The 12,637-nt window shown below is 40.0% G+C and overlaps 1 protein-coding gene across 4 annotated transcripts in view; it reads left to right on the top strand.

Moving 5' to 3' along the window:
• Positions 1–8,443: 8,443 nt before the first annotated feature.
• Positions 8,444–12,637, top strand: part of Rbm39 (RNA binding motif protein 39) — a 29,557-nt gene continuing 25,363 nt past the window's right edge. For all 4 annotated transcript variants that reach the window (XM_074074654.1, XM_020157997.2, XM_020157998.2 and 1 more), the window contains exons 1-3: positions 8,444–8,758; positions 9,367–9,430; positions 11,187–11,236. In XM_074074654.1, coding sequence (XP_073930755.1) covers positions 9,380–9,430; positions 11,187–11,236 — 101 coding nt within the window. In that variant the 5' untranslated portion in view covers positions 8,444–8,758; positions 9,367–9,379. The remainder of the gene's footprint in view (positions 8,759–9,366; positions 9,431–11,186; positions 11,237–12,637) is intronic.

Raw genomic sequence — 12,637 nt, 5'->3', positions numbered from 1 at the left:
GAGTGGCTCAAATGGTAGAGTGCCTGCCTAAAAAAAAAGAAAAAAAAAAAAATCCTCAGCCAGGCATGGGTGGTTCATTCACGTAATCCTAACTACAAAGAAGGATCATGGTTCAAAGCCAACCCAGGCAAACAGTTGAAGAGACCCTATCTCAAAAATTACCCAACACAAAAAGGGCTAACAGAATTGTTCAAGTGGTAGAGCACTTGCCTAGTAAGTATGAGGCCCTGTGTTCCAACACCAGTACTGGGGGAAAAAAAAGCATTGAAGGAACAATTAAGGAGAAACGAAATCACAAGTACTCTCAGACTTTATTCTACTTTGTCTGCTTTCTTCAATATAGCAAGGTTTTTTATGTGTTTTGTTTTGGTTTTTCTCTTTGGCTAACCTCTTAAGCACATTTTGATTTTCATTCTGTTTAAAAGCTTATTTATCTCAGAAGCTAGCCATTACCCTTCCTCTTCCTACACATTCTCTCTCTCTCTCTCTCTCTCTCTCTCTCTCTGTCTCTTTCTCTGTCTCTCTCCCTCTCTTTCTCTATATCTTTTTTCTTTTTGTTTTGTTTTGTTTGAGACAGGCTCTTGCTATGTAGCCCAGGCTAGTCTGGAACTCTCCATTCTTCTGTCTTAGCCCCCCAAGTACAAGAATTATCAGGATGCACCAGCATGCCCCCACTGAAATGAATATATTTATTGATTAAGAGAACTGTGGGGGGCTCATGCCTGTAATCCTAGCTACTTGAGAGGCTGAGATTGGGTAGATGGAGGTTCGAGGCCAACCCAGGAAAATAGTTTGAGAGACCCCCCCCACATCTCCAAAATAACCAGAGCAAAATGGACTGGAGGTGTAGCTCAAGTGGTAGAGCTCCTGCTTTGTAAGCATGAAGTCCTAAGTTCAAACCCCAATCCCAGAGAGAGAGAGAGAGAGAGAGAGAGAGAGAGAGAGAGAGAGCATTGCCATCATCTTTGGAATACAGACATGAACTGTAGCCTTAAATAGGCAAAGAATTAGGGCAAGTGGCAAAAGGTCTGCAAAGTTAAAATAGTGTCAGTCACAGGTATAGCCTGGTTGGTCACTATCTGAGTCCTTGTTTTAGGAAGGGTTCTGGAGGAGTTGTTATTCAGGATCATTGTTGCCTGGAGATGATCTATCTTCAGGTGGCTCTAGTGTTCCCTTCCTTGGTGGCAGTTTCCTTCATCCTTCCTTGTAACATGTTATCTGTAAATCCTGTCCTTCCTAGATTCCATACTGTAAGGTGAATGGCTTAGACAAAGACAGATACAAAAGTGAGGCAGGGAGCCCAAGCTTTTCTCCTATTTTTAGTTAATTTGTGAGCCAAGTAAGGAGTTTGAACTCAGGGCTTTGTGCTTGTGAAGCAGGTGCTAGCTGCTTCAGCAGTCAAATAATCCATTGTATGAATACACTATGTATTGGAAAGCCTCTCATCAGTTGATGGACATTTGGGTTCTCACTTTCTGCTTCTTGTTAATGATCTTGCTTAGATCATTTATGTACAAGTAATTCTTTGAATACATTTATTTATTTATTTAGCAGTACTGAAGTTTGAATTCAGGGCCTACATCTTGAGTTAGTCCACCAGCCCTTTTCGGTGATGGATGTTTTCGAGAGAGGGTCTCATGGGCTATTTGCCCATGTTGGCTTGGAAACAAGATCCTCTAGGATTGCAGGTGTGAGCCACTGGCACCTAATTTGTTTGTTTATTTATTTTGCTGGGGTTTGAACCTGGGGGTTTGTGCATGCTAGGTGAATGTTCTTCCACTTGAGCCTTTCCATCAGCCCTTATGAATGCTAATAATGTACTCTACCATTGAGCACTGAGCCAACATACCCAATCCTTTTTTTTTTGGAATGCTTTTCTTAAACTTTTTTTTTTTTCCTTATTGGGATTTGAACTCACAGCCTTCTGCTTACTAGGCAGGCACTCTACCACTTGAACAATGTCCATAGCTCCTTTTTGGTTATCTTTTGGATAAAGTCTCCTGCTTTTGTCCTCGGCTGACCTGGGACCACAAAACTCCTACCTATTCTTTTCTGCTTGCTAGAGTTATAGGCTCATGCTACCATGAATGGCTCCTTGGTTGAAATCAGTAACTTTTGCCTGGGCTGGCAGAGAATTGTGGTCTTCACAATCAATCTCAGTAGTTGGGGTTACAGACATACAACACTATGCCCAGCCCTAACTTTTTTTTTTTTTTAATGAGGAAAGGTCTAGCTATGTCACCCAGGCCAGCTTTGAATCTGAGATCCTCCTTGCCTCAGTATGTGCCATCATGCTGGGGCTTTTAATATTCTTTTATGTAGACTAAGGAGTTGACTTGCTGAGTTATAAGATAATTCATGTTTAATTTTTTTTCTTTTTGTGGTACTGGAGTTTGAATTCAGGGCCTACACCTTCAGCCATTCCACCAGTCCTTCTTTGTGAAGGCTTTTTTGGGATAGGGTCTCGAGAACTATTTATCTAGCCTGCCTTGAACCACAAGCCTCCTGATCTCTGCCTCCTGAGTAGCTAGGATTACAGGCATGAGCCAGCGGCACTTGGCTGTATGCTTAATTTTTTTTAAGTCACTGCCAAATTGTTTTTAACAGCGGCTGCATCATTACAATGTAAACATTCATTTACATTTTACATCACAGTAATGTACAAGGGATCCAATTTCATCGCATTCTTACCAATATCCCATTTAAGTTATGTTTATGATACACATTTTTTAAATTTATATTTATTTATTTTATTTATTTATTTGCAGTACTGGGGCTTGAACTCAGGACCTACACCTTAAGCCACTCCACCAGCCCTTTTTTTTTTGTGACCTTTTTTTTAAGATAGGGTCTCACAGACTATTTACCCGGGCTGGCTTTGAACCACAATCCTCCTGATCTCTGCCTCCTCAGTAGCTAGGATTACAGGAGTGAGCCACCAGCACCCAGCTATTTTTATTTATTTATTTTTTTGGTGGCACTGGAGTTTGAACTCAGGACCTTAGACCTGCTAGGCACTTTTACCACTTGAGCCACTCTGCTAGTCCATTTTCAAAATAACTTTTTTTGATGCACATGTTTTAGCTTCCTTTATATCCTGGTTGTATCTGGTTTTGGATAAGTTATAGCTCTCTAGACCTCCTTCAGAAAATTATTCTTAAGGACTTTTTTTTTCCCAGTTCCAAAATTGAATGTCTATTAGATATATCCTTTCAGAGATGCTGTGTCTTTCTGAGCTATTCATTGTGCAGGATCATTCACTCATACCATGGAATCACATGCTTTTCATTCAAAATTACTGTGAGTTGATGCTTCTTTTATTTGCCTTCTGTCATTTTCAGGGATGTATCTCCATTTTGTAATGCCTTATCAGCAGAATCTTCCTTTTTATTGCTAGAGTCCCTTAATTAATAAATCTTTTGCAATGCTACATTTGATTGCTTTCTTGTTTGAAGGGGTTAGCAGATTTTTTTTTTCTTTCAGTTTTGGGGCTTGAACTTAGGGCCTACACCTTGAGCCATTACACCAGCCATTTTTTGTGAAGGGTTTTTTCAAGGCAGGGTCTCCTGAACTATTTGCCTAAGCTGGCTTTGAACCATGTTCCTCCTGATCTCTGACTCCTGAGAAGCTAAGATTATAGCCACTGGTGCCATGCAAGCAGATGTTTTTAAACAATACTCTGCCCCTTAATTTGCAATGTGTTATCCATTTCCCTAGTTACCAAGTCATTGTATTTTGGGAAAAAATACATCACTTTCTGGTCCTTGATGCCTACATCTGCCATTCCTTCATTTTAAATAAAGTTAATAAAATATTATTCCATCTGTGTGCATTTGTCAAAACTCATCCAGTGGTACATTTAAGATTTGTGGGTTTTAGTTGGGTAGGAGTGACTCACATCTGTAGTCATAGCTACTTGGGAGGCTGAGATCAGGAGGATGAAGATTCCAGGTTGCCCAAGAAACTAGTTCATGAGACCCCCCGCCCCCACACCTCTGAAAACCAAAATGGACTGGAGGTGTATCTCAAGCTGTAGAATGCCTGCTTTGCAAGTGCAAAACCCTGAGTTCAGTCCTGAGACCCACAAAACAATAAATAAATGTATAAATAATGATTTGTGGATTTTGCTATATACACATTTTACCTCACAAGAAAAGGATTGTGAACACTATTAAACTCTAGTTAAGATTATGCAATGCATAAGGCTCTAGTGGCTCACTTCTGTAATTTTTGCTACTTGGGAGGCTGGGATCAGGCAACCTAGCCAGCCCTGTCTCAGAAACAAAAACAATGACTCCCCAAAACAAAACAAAACAAAAGAACCCAAGAAAATGTACTTTATGTTTGGTGAACAGAGGTCAACAGTGATCTCAAGAAAGTTATTCTGAGTGATGTACTCCATGGTGCCAACCTCAAACAAATGCCTAAGGACATACCCTTAAAACATATCTGTTTTTTTGGCAGTACTAGGGTTTGAACTCAGGACCTCATGCTAGGCAGCACTTGAGCCACTCTGCCAGCCCCCCCACCCTGCATTTTGGGGTTTTTTTGGTGCTGGAGATGGAACCCAGGGTGTGCTGAGTACACTGAGCTACATCCCCAGCCACATTCACATATTTATGTAGATTCCTTTGTGATGTGTCACTCAATGCCCTGAACATTGTGGCCAATAGACAAGCAAGAATTTGAAACAAAAGCCAAATTCAATCAGTAAGTAGGCTCATTAGGTAATGAACTACAGATGGAAACTAGGTGGAGATGATAGAACTTCATCTACCTAAATCAGGCAAAAGGTTACATGGGTATAAAATAAATTCCATCTGTTTAAAATGGGCTGGAGTTTACTGTTGTCATAGTGACAGGGAAAAACAGGCTCAAGAACTGCTAGAGGGGGCTGGGATTGTAGCTCAGAGGTAGTGTGTTTGCATAGTATGCACAAGGCCATAGGTTTGATCCTCAGCACCCAAGGTGTGTGGGAGGGGAGAACTGCTAGAGTATAGAAATTAGACTATGCAACCACAAGTTTTGGTCCAGGTGAAAATCTGGCCAATAAACAACCTGGTCCTCTAAGATAATTCCTGGGATATTAATTTCAAGTTTTTTGAAATAATCAAACCTCTTCTTGTTCTTTTTTTTTTTTTTTTTTGTGGGCCTGGAGTTTGAACTCAGGACTTTATGCTTGCAAAGCAGGCACTCTACTCTTGAGCCACGCCACCAGTCTATTTTTCTCTGGTTATTTTGGAGATGGAGTCTCTTGAACTGCTTGCCCAGGCTGGCCTCAAACCTTGGTCCTCTCAATCTCAATTTCCCAAGTAGCTAGGATTACCAGCATGAGCCCCTGGTGTCCCACCTCTTTATTTTCTTTAATATTTTGATAGAACTGGAGTTGAATTCAGGGCTTTGCACTTTGAACTCAGGTAGGCACTTTGAGCCATACTTCTAGCTCTTTTTGCTTTGCTTCTTTTGGAAACAAGATCTTGCCTTTTGCCAAGGATGGCCTAGAACTCTGATTCCTCCTGTCTTACACAGCCTTCTGAATGCTGGGATTATAGGTGTAGGCCATCATGACCTACTAAAGGGTATCTTTTTGTCCAGGGGCTATTTAATTTTAAAAACAGTGATGATGTCTTAAAACTTTCATATTAAGTTTCGGAATATTTTCTATACATTGATATTTAAGTTTGAGAATGGCATATTCGAAATTCAAGCTAAAATATGCAACTGAATATACTTGAGATTTATTTTATTTTATTTTGGCTGTTCTGGGGGGGATTTATTACTTTAAATGGAAGGATATAATATTCTACACTCAAATATCTTAAACTGTGTATGGTGATACATGTTAATAATGCCAGCACTTGTTGAGGCAGAAGGAACACAAGTTAAAGGCCAACCTGGAATAGCTACTGAGACTATCTGAAAAAACAACAAACAAGAAGTAAATAACAAAATATAGTGTTTTATGTCCATACAGGTCATACATGGGCCCAGCACCAGTGGCTCGTGCCTGTAATCCTAGCTTCTTGGAAAGCTGAGATCAGGAGGATGGAGGTTTGAAGCCAGCCCAGACAAATAGTTTGAGAGAACCCCCCCCCATCTCCAAAATAACCAGGGCAAAATGTACTGGACATGTTGCTCAAGAGATAAGAGTGCCTGCTTTGCAAACATGAAGCCCTAAGTTCAAACCCCAGTACCAACAAAAAACTCATACATGACTCTTCTCATGAATGTGACTGTGAGTAAAATTTCCAGCACCTAAAACAAACAAACAAACAAAAAGTTATACATAGACATTAAAAAACTCACATTGGTACAATACATTAATTTATAGCTATGTTGTCTCAGAGATCCATTACTTCCTCTATCCTAAGCCCTGTTTTTTTTTTTTTTTTATTTTTATTTTATTCATATGTGTGGCCCTGTTGTTAACTGTGGCTTATTCCTTTAAATATGATAGAATGTTTGTTATTTTAATACTCTGGATTGAACCCAGGGCCTCACACGTTAGGCAAAGGGCTCTGTCATTGAGCTATATCTCCAGTCCAGAATGTTTTTGATGGTGACCACTGACCTTTGGCTGCAAATGGTTTAGGAGGAAAATGATGAAAGGAAAATGAACTTATATAGAAAGTTTGTGAACTAACTTTTTGCAGAGTGAAAAGAATGAAATGTTTTTGGTATTTCCTTTAAATATAAAAAAAAGTATAGGCTGGCAGAGTGGCTCAAGCAGTGAGTGCTGAAGCCCTGAATTCAAACCCCAATATCACCAAAAAAAAAAGTATTATAATATTGATATTATAAAATATTATTTTAAAAGTTAGCTTAGTTTTCAGCACATACTATGCCTTACTTTTCTGTGATTTTTAATATTTACAACATAAAGATGGGCTGGGGTTGGAGCTCCCATGGTAGAGAATCGGCCCAGCATGTCACAAGACCCTGAGCATGACTGCCAGCACCATAAATAAATAAATAAATAATAAATAAATAAATAAATAAAGGCTGGGATTACAGTTCAGTGGCAGAGCACTTGGCTAGCATGTGTGAGGTTCACCTTCTGATGCCCAGCAACACACACATAGAAAGTAAAGAGAATATGAATTTTCAGGAATAGGATTAAAGGCGTATTACTATTACAAAATGTATGTTAACCATCTAAGATTAATCCTTAGCTGTGTAGAACATTAACGTGAGAGACAAAACTTTTTTGTTTTTTGAGACGGGGACTTACTATGTAGCTCAGACTGGGATCACAAGCTTGTGCTCCCACCATGACAAGGAGAGACAGTCTTTTTTTTTTTGGTAATATTGGAGTTTGAATTCAGGGCCTCACACTTGCTAGGCAGGCCCTCTACTACTTAAGTCACTCTGCCAGGCTTTTTGCGTGCCTGGCAGACAAATAATTCTGAAATAAGGTCTCAAGAACTATTTCCCCAGAATGGTTTCGATCCTGGATCCTTCTGATCTCTGCCACCGGTGCCAGCAAAGTTAACTTTTTTGGAAGATTAATTATTTCTCAAGCTTTTCACAGGCATTGTATCATTTAATCTTCATTATACTTTATTAGAAATGCTGTTCCTGCCGGGCGCCAGTCCATAGATTTCATTAAATTTGCTCAAGACATCTAACTTAAACATTTTTATGTGAGAGGGAAGTCCTTATAGTCAATGACCTCTCTGCTTCCCTTTCTTTGCCACAGTATTAACTAAAAATTAAATGGCGACCTTATGCTAAGACTCCTAGGGTTCTGGGAGACTTCAAGGGCAAGGGGCCAAATTCTAGGGGAAAGAGTAACAGTTTTTCCTAAATTTTAAGAGCAATACTTTTTTTTTTTCCATCGTTTTTACATTTACTTACTTGTGTATACATTATTTGGGCCACATTCCTCCACCCCCCCCCCCCGTGCTCCGTGCAACACTTTTGAATAAACAATAGCAACCCTAACATTTGCCAGACTAAATTTGGGGGTGGGGGAAGCTATCCACTGTCGAGGGAAGCAAACGGCTTATTCTACCGCCATACGCACTAGGTCGCCATATGGCGACCTTGAACAGCCATCTGAGTGGCAGGCAGGAGGCGCGGGGGATGGGAGGACGGTTGGCTGTGAAGGGGAGGCCTTAAGATCTCTGCGAGGAGGCGCCACGAGCCGTGGTGGACAGTGTAACTCCATTCAGCAAGGAGTTCTCAGAAAGATTGACAGATAGGGGACCAACTGTCTTTGCCCTAGAGACTTACGTCTTATCGCGATGTTTGGAGCTTATCTGGAGAGGAAGTCAAATGTGCCTCTATGAATGGGGGATGGGAATGTCTGTGGCGCAATCATTACGCGAGATTGAGCCACGGGGGCCTGTACCTAGATCTCGCGATATTTCGTTTTCTCCAGTCTGAAACTCGGGCAATTTCTCGCGAGAGCCCGTGCTGAAGGGTTCGGGAGACCCTGGGTGTTTGTGTGTGTGTATGTGTGTTAGTGAATGTGAGTACGGGGAAGCAGCGGCCGCCATTTCAGGGAGCTTGCCGACGCTATCGCAGGGGTGCATCCTGAGCTGCCGAAGCCGCTGTCCTGCTCTCCCGCGCGGGCTCCTCTAATCCCATTGTTTCTTTTAGATTCGCTCGGGCCTAGCTGCCCTTGGAGCCCGATATTCGGGTTGGGCGGTACCGCGGCCTGGGCCTAGGGGCTTAACAGTAGCAAGAGCGGCGGCAGCATCAGCAGAAGCAGACTTTTGCCGAATTGAGCACAGGCGTCCGAAAGCCCGCACAGGTACGGGGGCATCGTGGACCTGCTTATTGGTAGAGCTTTTCCGAGGTTTGGTGTTCTCGGAGCTGAGGGGAACTTCTGACGGTTTTTACGGGGGGGAGGGGTGGTTTTCAAAAAAATCATTCCAATTTCGGTGGCCGCTCGCTTCTTTATTGGTAGCGTAGAGTCGCGATTTTTGGGGTGGCAAGGACCTCAGGGAGGCAGATGGCGACCTGCCCCTTGGAGGCCTGGGCCGCCCGCGACCTCCCAACATGGCGCCAGTAGAACGCTACCTTGGTACACAACCCCTCCCAACAGAGGGAGTTTCCCTTTGCCCCTAAAATGGCAGCTCGGGTTTTGTGCGGAAATAGGCGCTCACATCCCGGCCTTCCAGGTTGTGTTTTAGGGGTTTCTTGCAGTCCCTTAAAAATTGGGCATTGAAGTTTTTCTATTTTGTTTTATGTAAGCGTCTCAGATTTACTTATACCAGCAAGCCTTTAATAAAGTGCGTGGTGCCACGTTAGTCATTGTAGGGCTTTGGAAGCATTTTTCTGAAGTTGTGGAATGTGTCGGCCATGAAAGACAATTCAGCATTGATAAATGTTTACTCACAGAATTGTCTTCTTCCCTAGGTGTTTAGAGAAAATGGCAGACGATATTGATATTGAAGCAATGCTTGAGGCTCCTTATAAGAAGGTGAGAAAAAACATGTCGGTGAGGTTTATATATTTCTTAATTTAGCATTATTCACGAAACTACTGCTGAAATGTAAACTAACCTCCCCGGAGCCCTCTTGATTTATCTTATCAGAGATGCATTACGTGTAACTTACAAAAGTAAATATATGCTATTGATGTAATAATATTGTGCAGTAGTTTCACTTCAGCGTGATGAATAAATGCCCATCTATCTCTCTTTGTAGACTTGCCTAACGATATCTCACCTCTACTCCCATGAATTCACCTTTGATTCCAGTGTGAACTGTCAATCATAAGGTAGTAATTGAGTGACTTATCGCTGTACCGTGGTCCCCTAGGTAAAATGACTCAACTAAGAATTACCAGCTCCAGTTTGGTATAGCAAAAAGGTGAATGTAGTGGTTTGGGAAAATAGCAGGGGTCCAAGAATAACAAAGCATGACCAGTCTATGGCAAGTAAATCTTAAATAAATAAGTCTTTTAAGAAGAAATGGGTGAGATTTAAAATTTTTTTATATACATACATAAAAGACTGGTAATAGTAAATCTTAAAACAGGCAGGTGGTGATCTGCTTCTCAGTTAATAATTACTAAAATTCTTGGATCCCTGAATAGAAATTAAAACCAAAAAAGGCAAAAGAGGCAGTATCACAGCTTAGAGTCACGTGATAACTGTTTTACTGTTCTCCATATTTTGTTTTTAATTAGGCCCTGCCATAGTATTTCACACTAAAATCTTCAAAGGAATTATTTTGGCTAATAGTACAGTATGACCCATTTCAGTATCACAGTAAAAGTAAACTGTCTTTTCATTCTTTCACCAGTTGGTGGTGAAAATAGCAGTATGCATGCATTATCACTGGTGTCACAAATTGTAAGCTTTGTAATTTGGCAGTTATGCTCCTATAGCTGATGTGAACTTTAAAATAAACATTGCACTAAACCTTTTAAAATAATACATTTGTTTTGGAGTGTATAGCACGACCATGTGGTACCTTTTGGATGAATTCTGATAGCTTTATATAGTGTATGTAGTTTTGCAATGCTTAGACTCTTGAAGAGAGCAATTTGTGTTGTAATGTTTCTTGTCTTAGTTTAACGTGGATGTAATTCCATGTAAAACAGGTATGGAAGTAGGAAATGTTTAGGCTGGACTGGTGGATTATTAATTGACTTTCTTGGGTTCTTGGGAGTCAACATTACTAAAGCAGTGTGAATCCCTGTTTGCTTCAGGGCGAGATGTGTGACAGAGGTGGCATCAAGCTCTTACAGTCCCAACCCTCCAACGGAAATGGGCGAAGATCTCAGGAATGGCATCGGTCACAGGAAATCGATAGTGGCTGGCTGCTAGCATGGCCACTTGGGGCTTAGGCAGAAATAGAGCCATGGTACTGACCAAAGGGACCATAGCACATGGAATGAAACTCAAAACAGGACTTCATGTTTTATAGAAATTATATTTAACCACTTCAACATTGTAAATTTGGATACTGTACTATCTAAACTGTAAGAAAGTAAAATTTTACATGTTAATGTGGAGAGATTTTATTTTTGTATTTTGATGACTTAATTGTAAGCAACAAAGTGGTTAAACACATACCATCTAAATTTTTTTATAGCCTTCCATGTTAAACTAAATAAGTAATTAGTTTTAAAATTGTTTTGTATTTTCTTATTCCTATTCCCTTTACCCTTTGACAACTTGAAATGTTACCACTTCGTCCTCATGATGTTCTTCTATCAACCCTGCTTAGGATGAGAACAAGTTGAGCAGTGCTAACGGCCATGAAGAACGTAGCAAAAAGTAAGTTTTAAGAAGGAAGCTGGGTGGTGGTGGTGAACTTTTAAGTGGATGAGATTTTAAGTTGTGTTCTTGTGCCTAAAAAATCAAACTAAGGTTCTCTTCTGATTTTCTTTTCCTCTTAGAAAGTCGGTTCCTTATTTTGTAGAATGAGAAAATAATTGAGGGTTCAAAAAGCTGTGGTCTTTTTTGCCTAGAATTCAGGATATGGTTTCAGGGACCTTCCCGACACCTTCCCTTCCACATCCTTCATAATCTGGCTAAGAGTTCCTATAATACAACTTTTTAAATTTGATAACTGCTTAATATTTGGTGATGTTATCAGTAAAGCTATACATATTGAACTTCAAAGGCAGAAGAGTAGTTACATTGAAAAAGATAATCAGGCCATGGTTTGCCCTAAATTATTAAAGGACATCAGAGCTGTGTGTTATTTCTGCTCCTTGGTATTGTAGGACTTTTTTAGTAGTATTGAGAGCATATTTAAGTACTTCTTAATGGGGTTTTCATTATCTTAAGCCTTTTAAACTTGTAGACTTAATGAGAATAGTTTTTGAAAATTATGAGTGTGATTTATTTGGGTTAGATAAGTAATCTGTAATAGGAACTTTGTGCTAGACTAGTGCAAAATACCGGATCCACTTTGTAAGGTTCAAACCTATGAGCTGTTGAAATTTCACCTGTAATATTAGTGATTCTTAACATCAAGGGGTCATATTATGAGTGATGTTGTTTTACTAGCCTATGTTTATGATGTCATGTTAAAACATTTTGTGAATATCATGACTCCATAATACATAATAAAAAATGATTTTAAAATAGCCACTTTTTTCACTCTTTCTGGCTCTTTTTTGTCCTAAGAGCTCAAAATACTTTATAATAACCACCTCAGTCATCTTACAACAATTTTGTTACATAGGTTGGTGTAATTTCATAAAATAGTTGGGAAGATTGATTTTGGATTATTCACTGTTTGCTAAACCAGTATTTTCTTTTTGTAATTCCCTTAATGTGGTAGTAAATGATTAAAAATGATAGAATTTGGGCCAGGTGTGGTAGTTCATACCTGTAATCTCAGGACCCTGGAGGCTAAGGCAAGGAGGACCAACAGTTTAAAGGCCAGCCTGGGCTACCTAGCAAGAGTCTGTCTCAAAACAAGAAAAAAAAGTTGTAATTTTTGGGAAATGGTTCTTTTTGGTGTAAGGTTATGTGGGAGTCTTTTCATAGTTCTCACTAATCATTAGTGGATGTGGGTATCAGGTTGAGTTTTTAGTCTTGAATTGCTTGGTCTTGAGACAGTTGATCAATTGTTGCGGAATTTACATCTCTGGGTTTTAGAATTTTGCCATAGTAACAGTTACCTAATGTTTTTATTTTGCGTTTATGTAATCAAAGGAAAATCCA

Source organism: Castor canadensis, chromosome 5 (genome assembly GCF_047511655.1).
Source record: "Castor canadensis chromosome 5, mCasCan1.hap1v2, whole genome shotgun sequence".
Taxonomy (NCBI): Eukaryota; Metazoa; Chordata; class Mammalia; order Rodentia; family Castoridae; genus Castor; species Castor canadensis.
The sequence above is the reverse complement of the archived record's forward strand: the minus strand, read 5'-3'. Positions and strand labels throughout refer to the sequence as shown.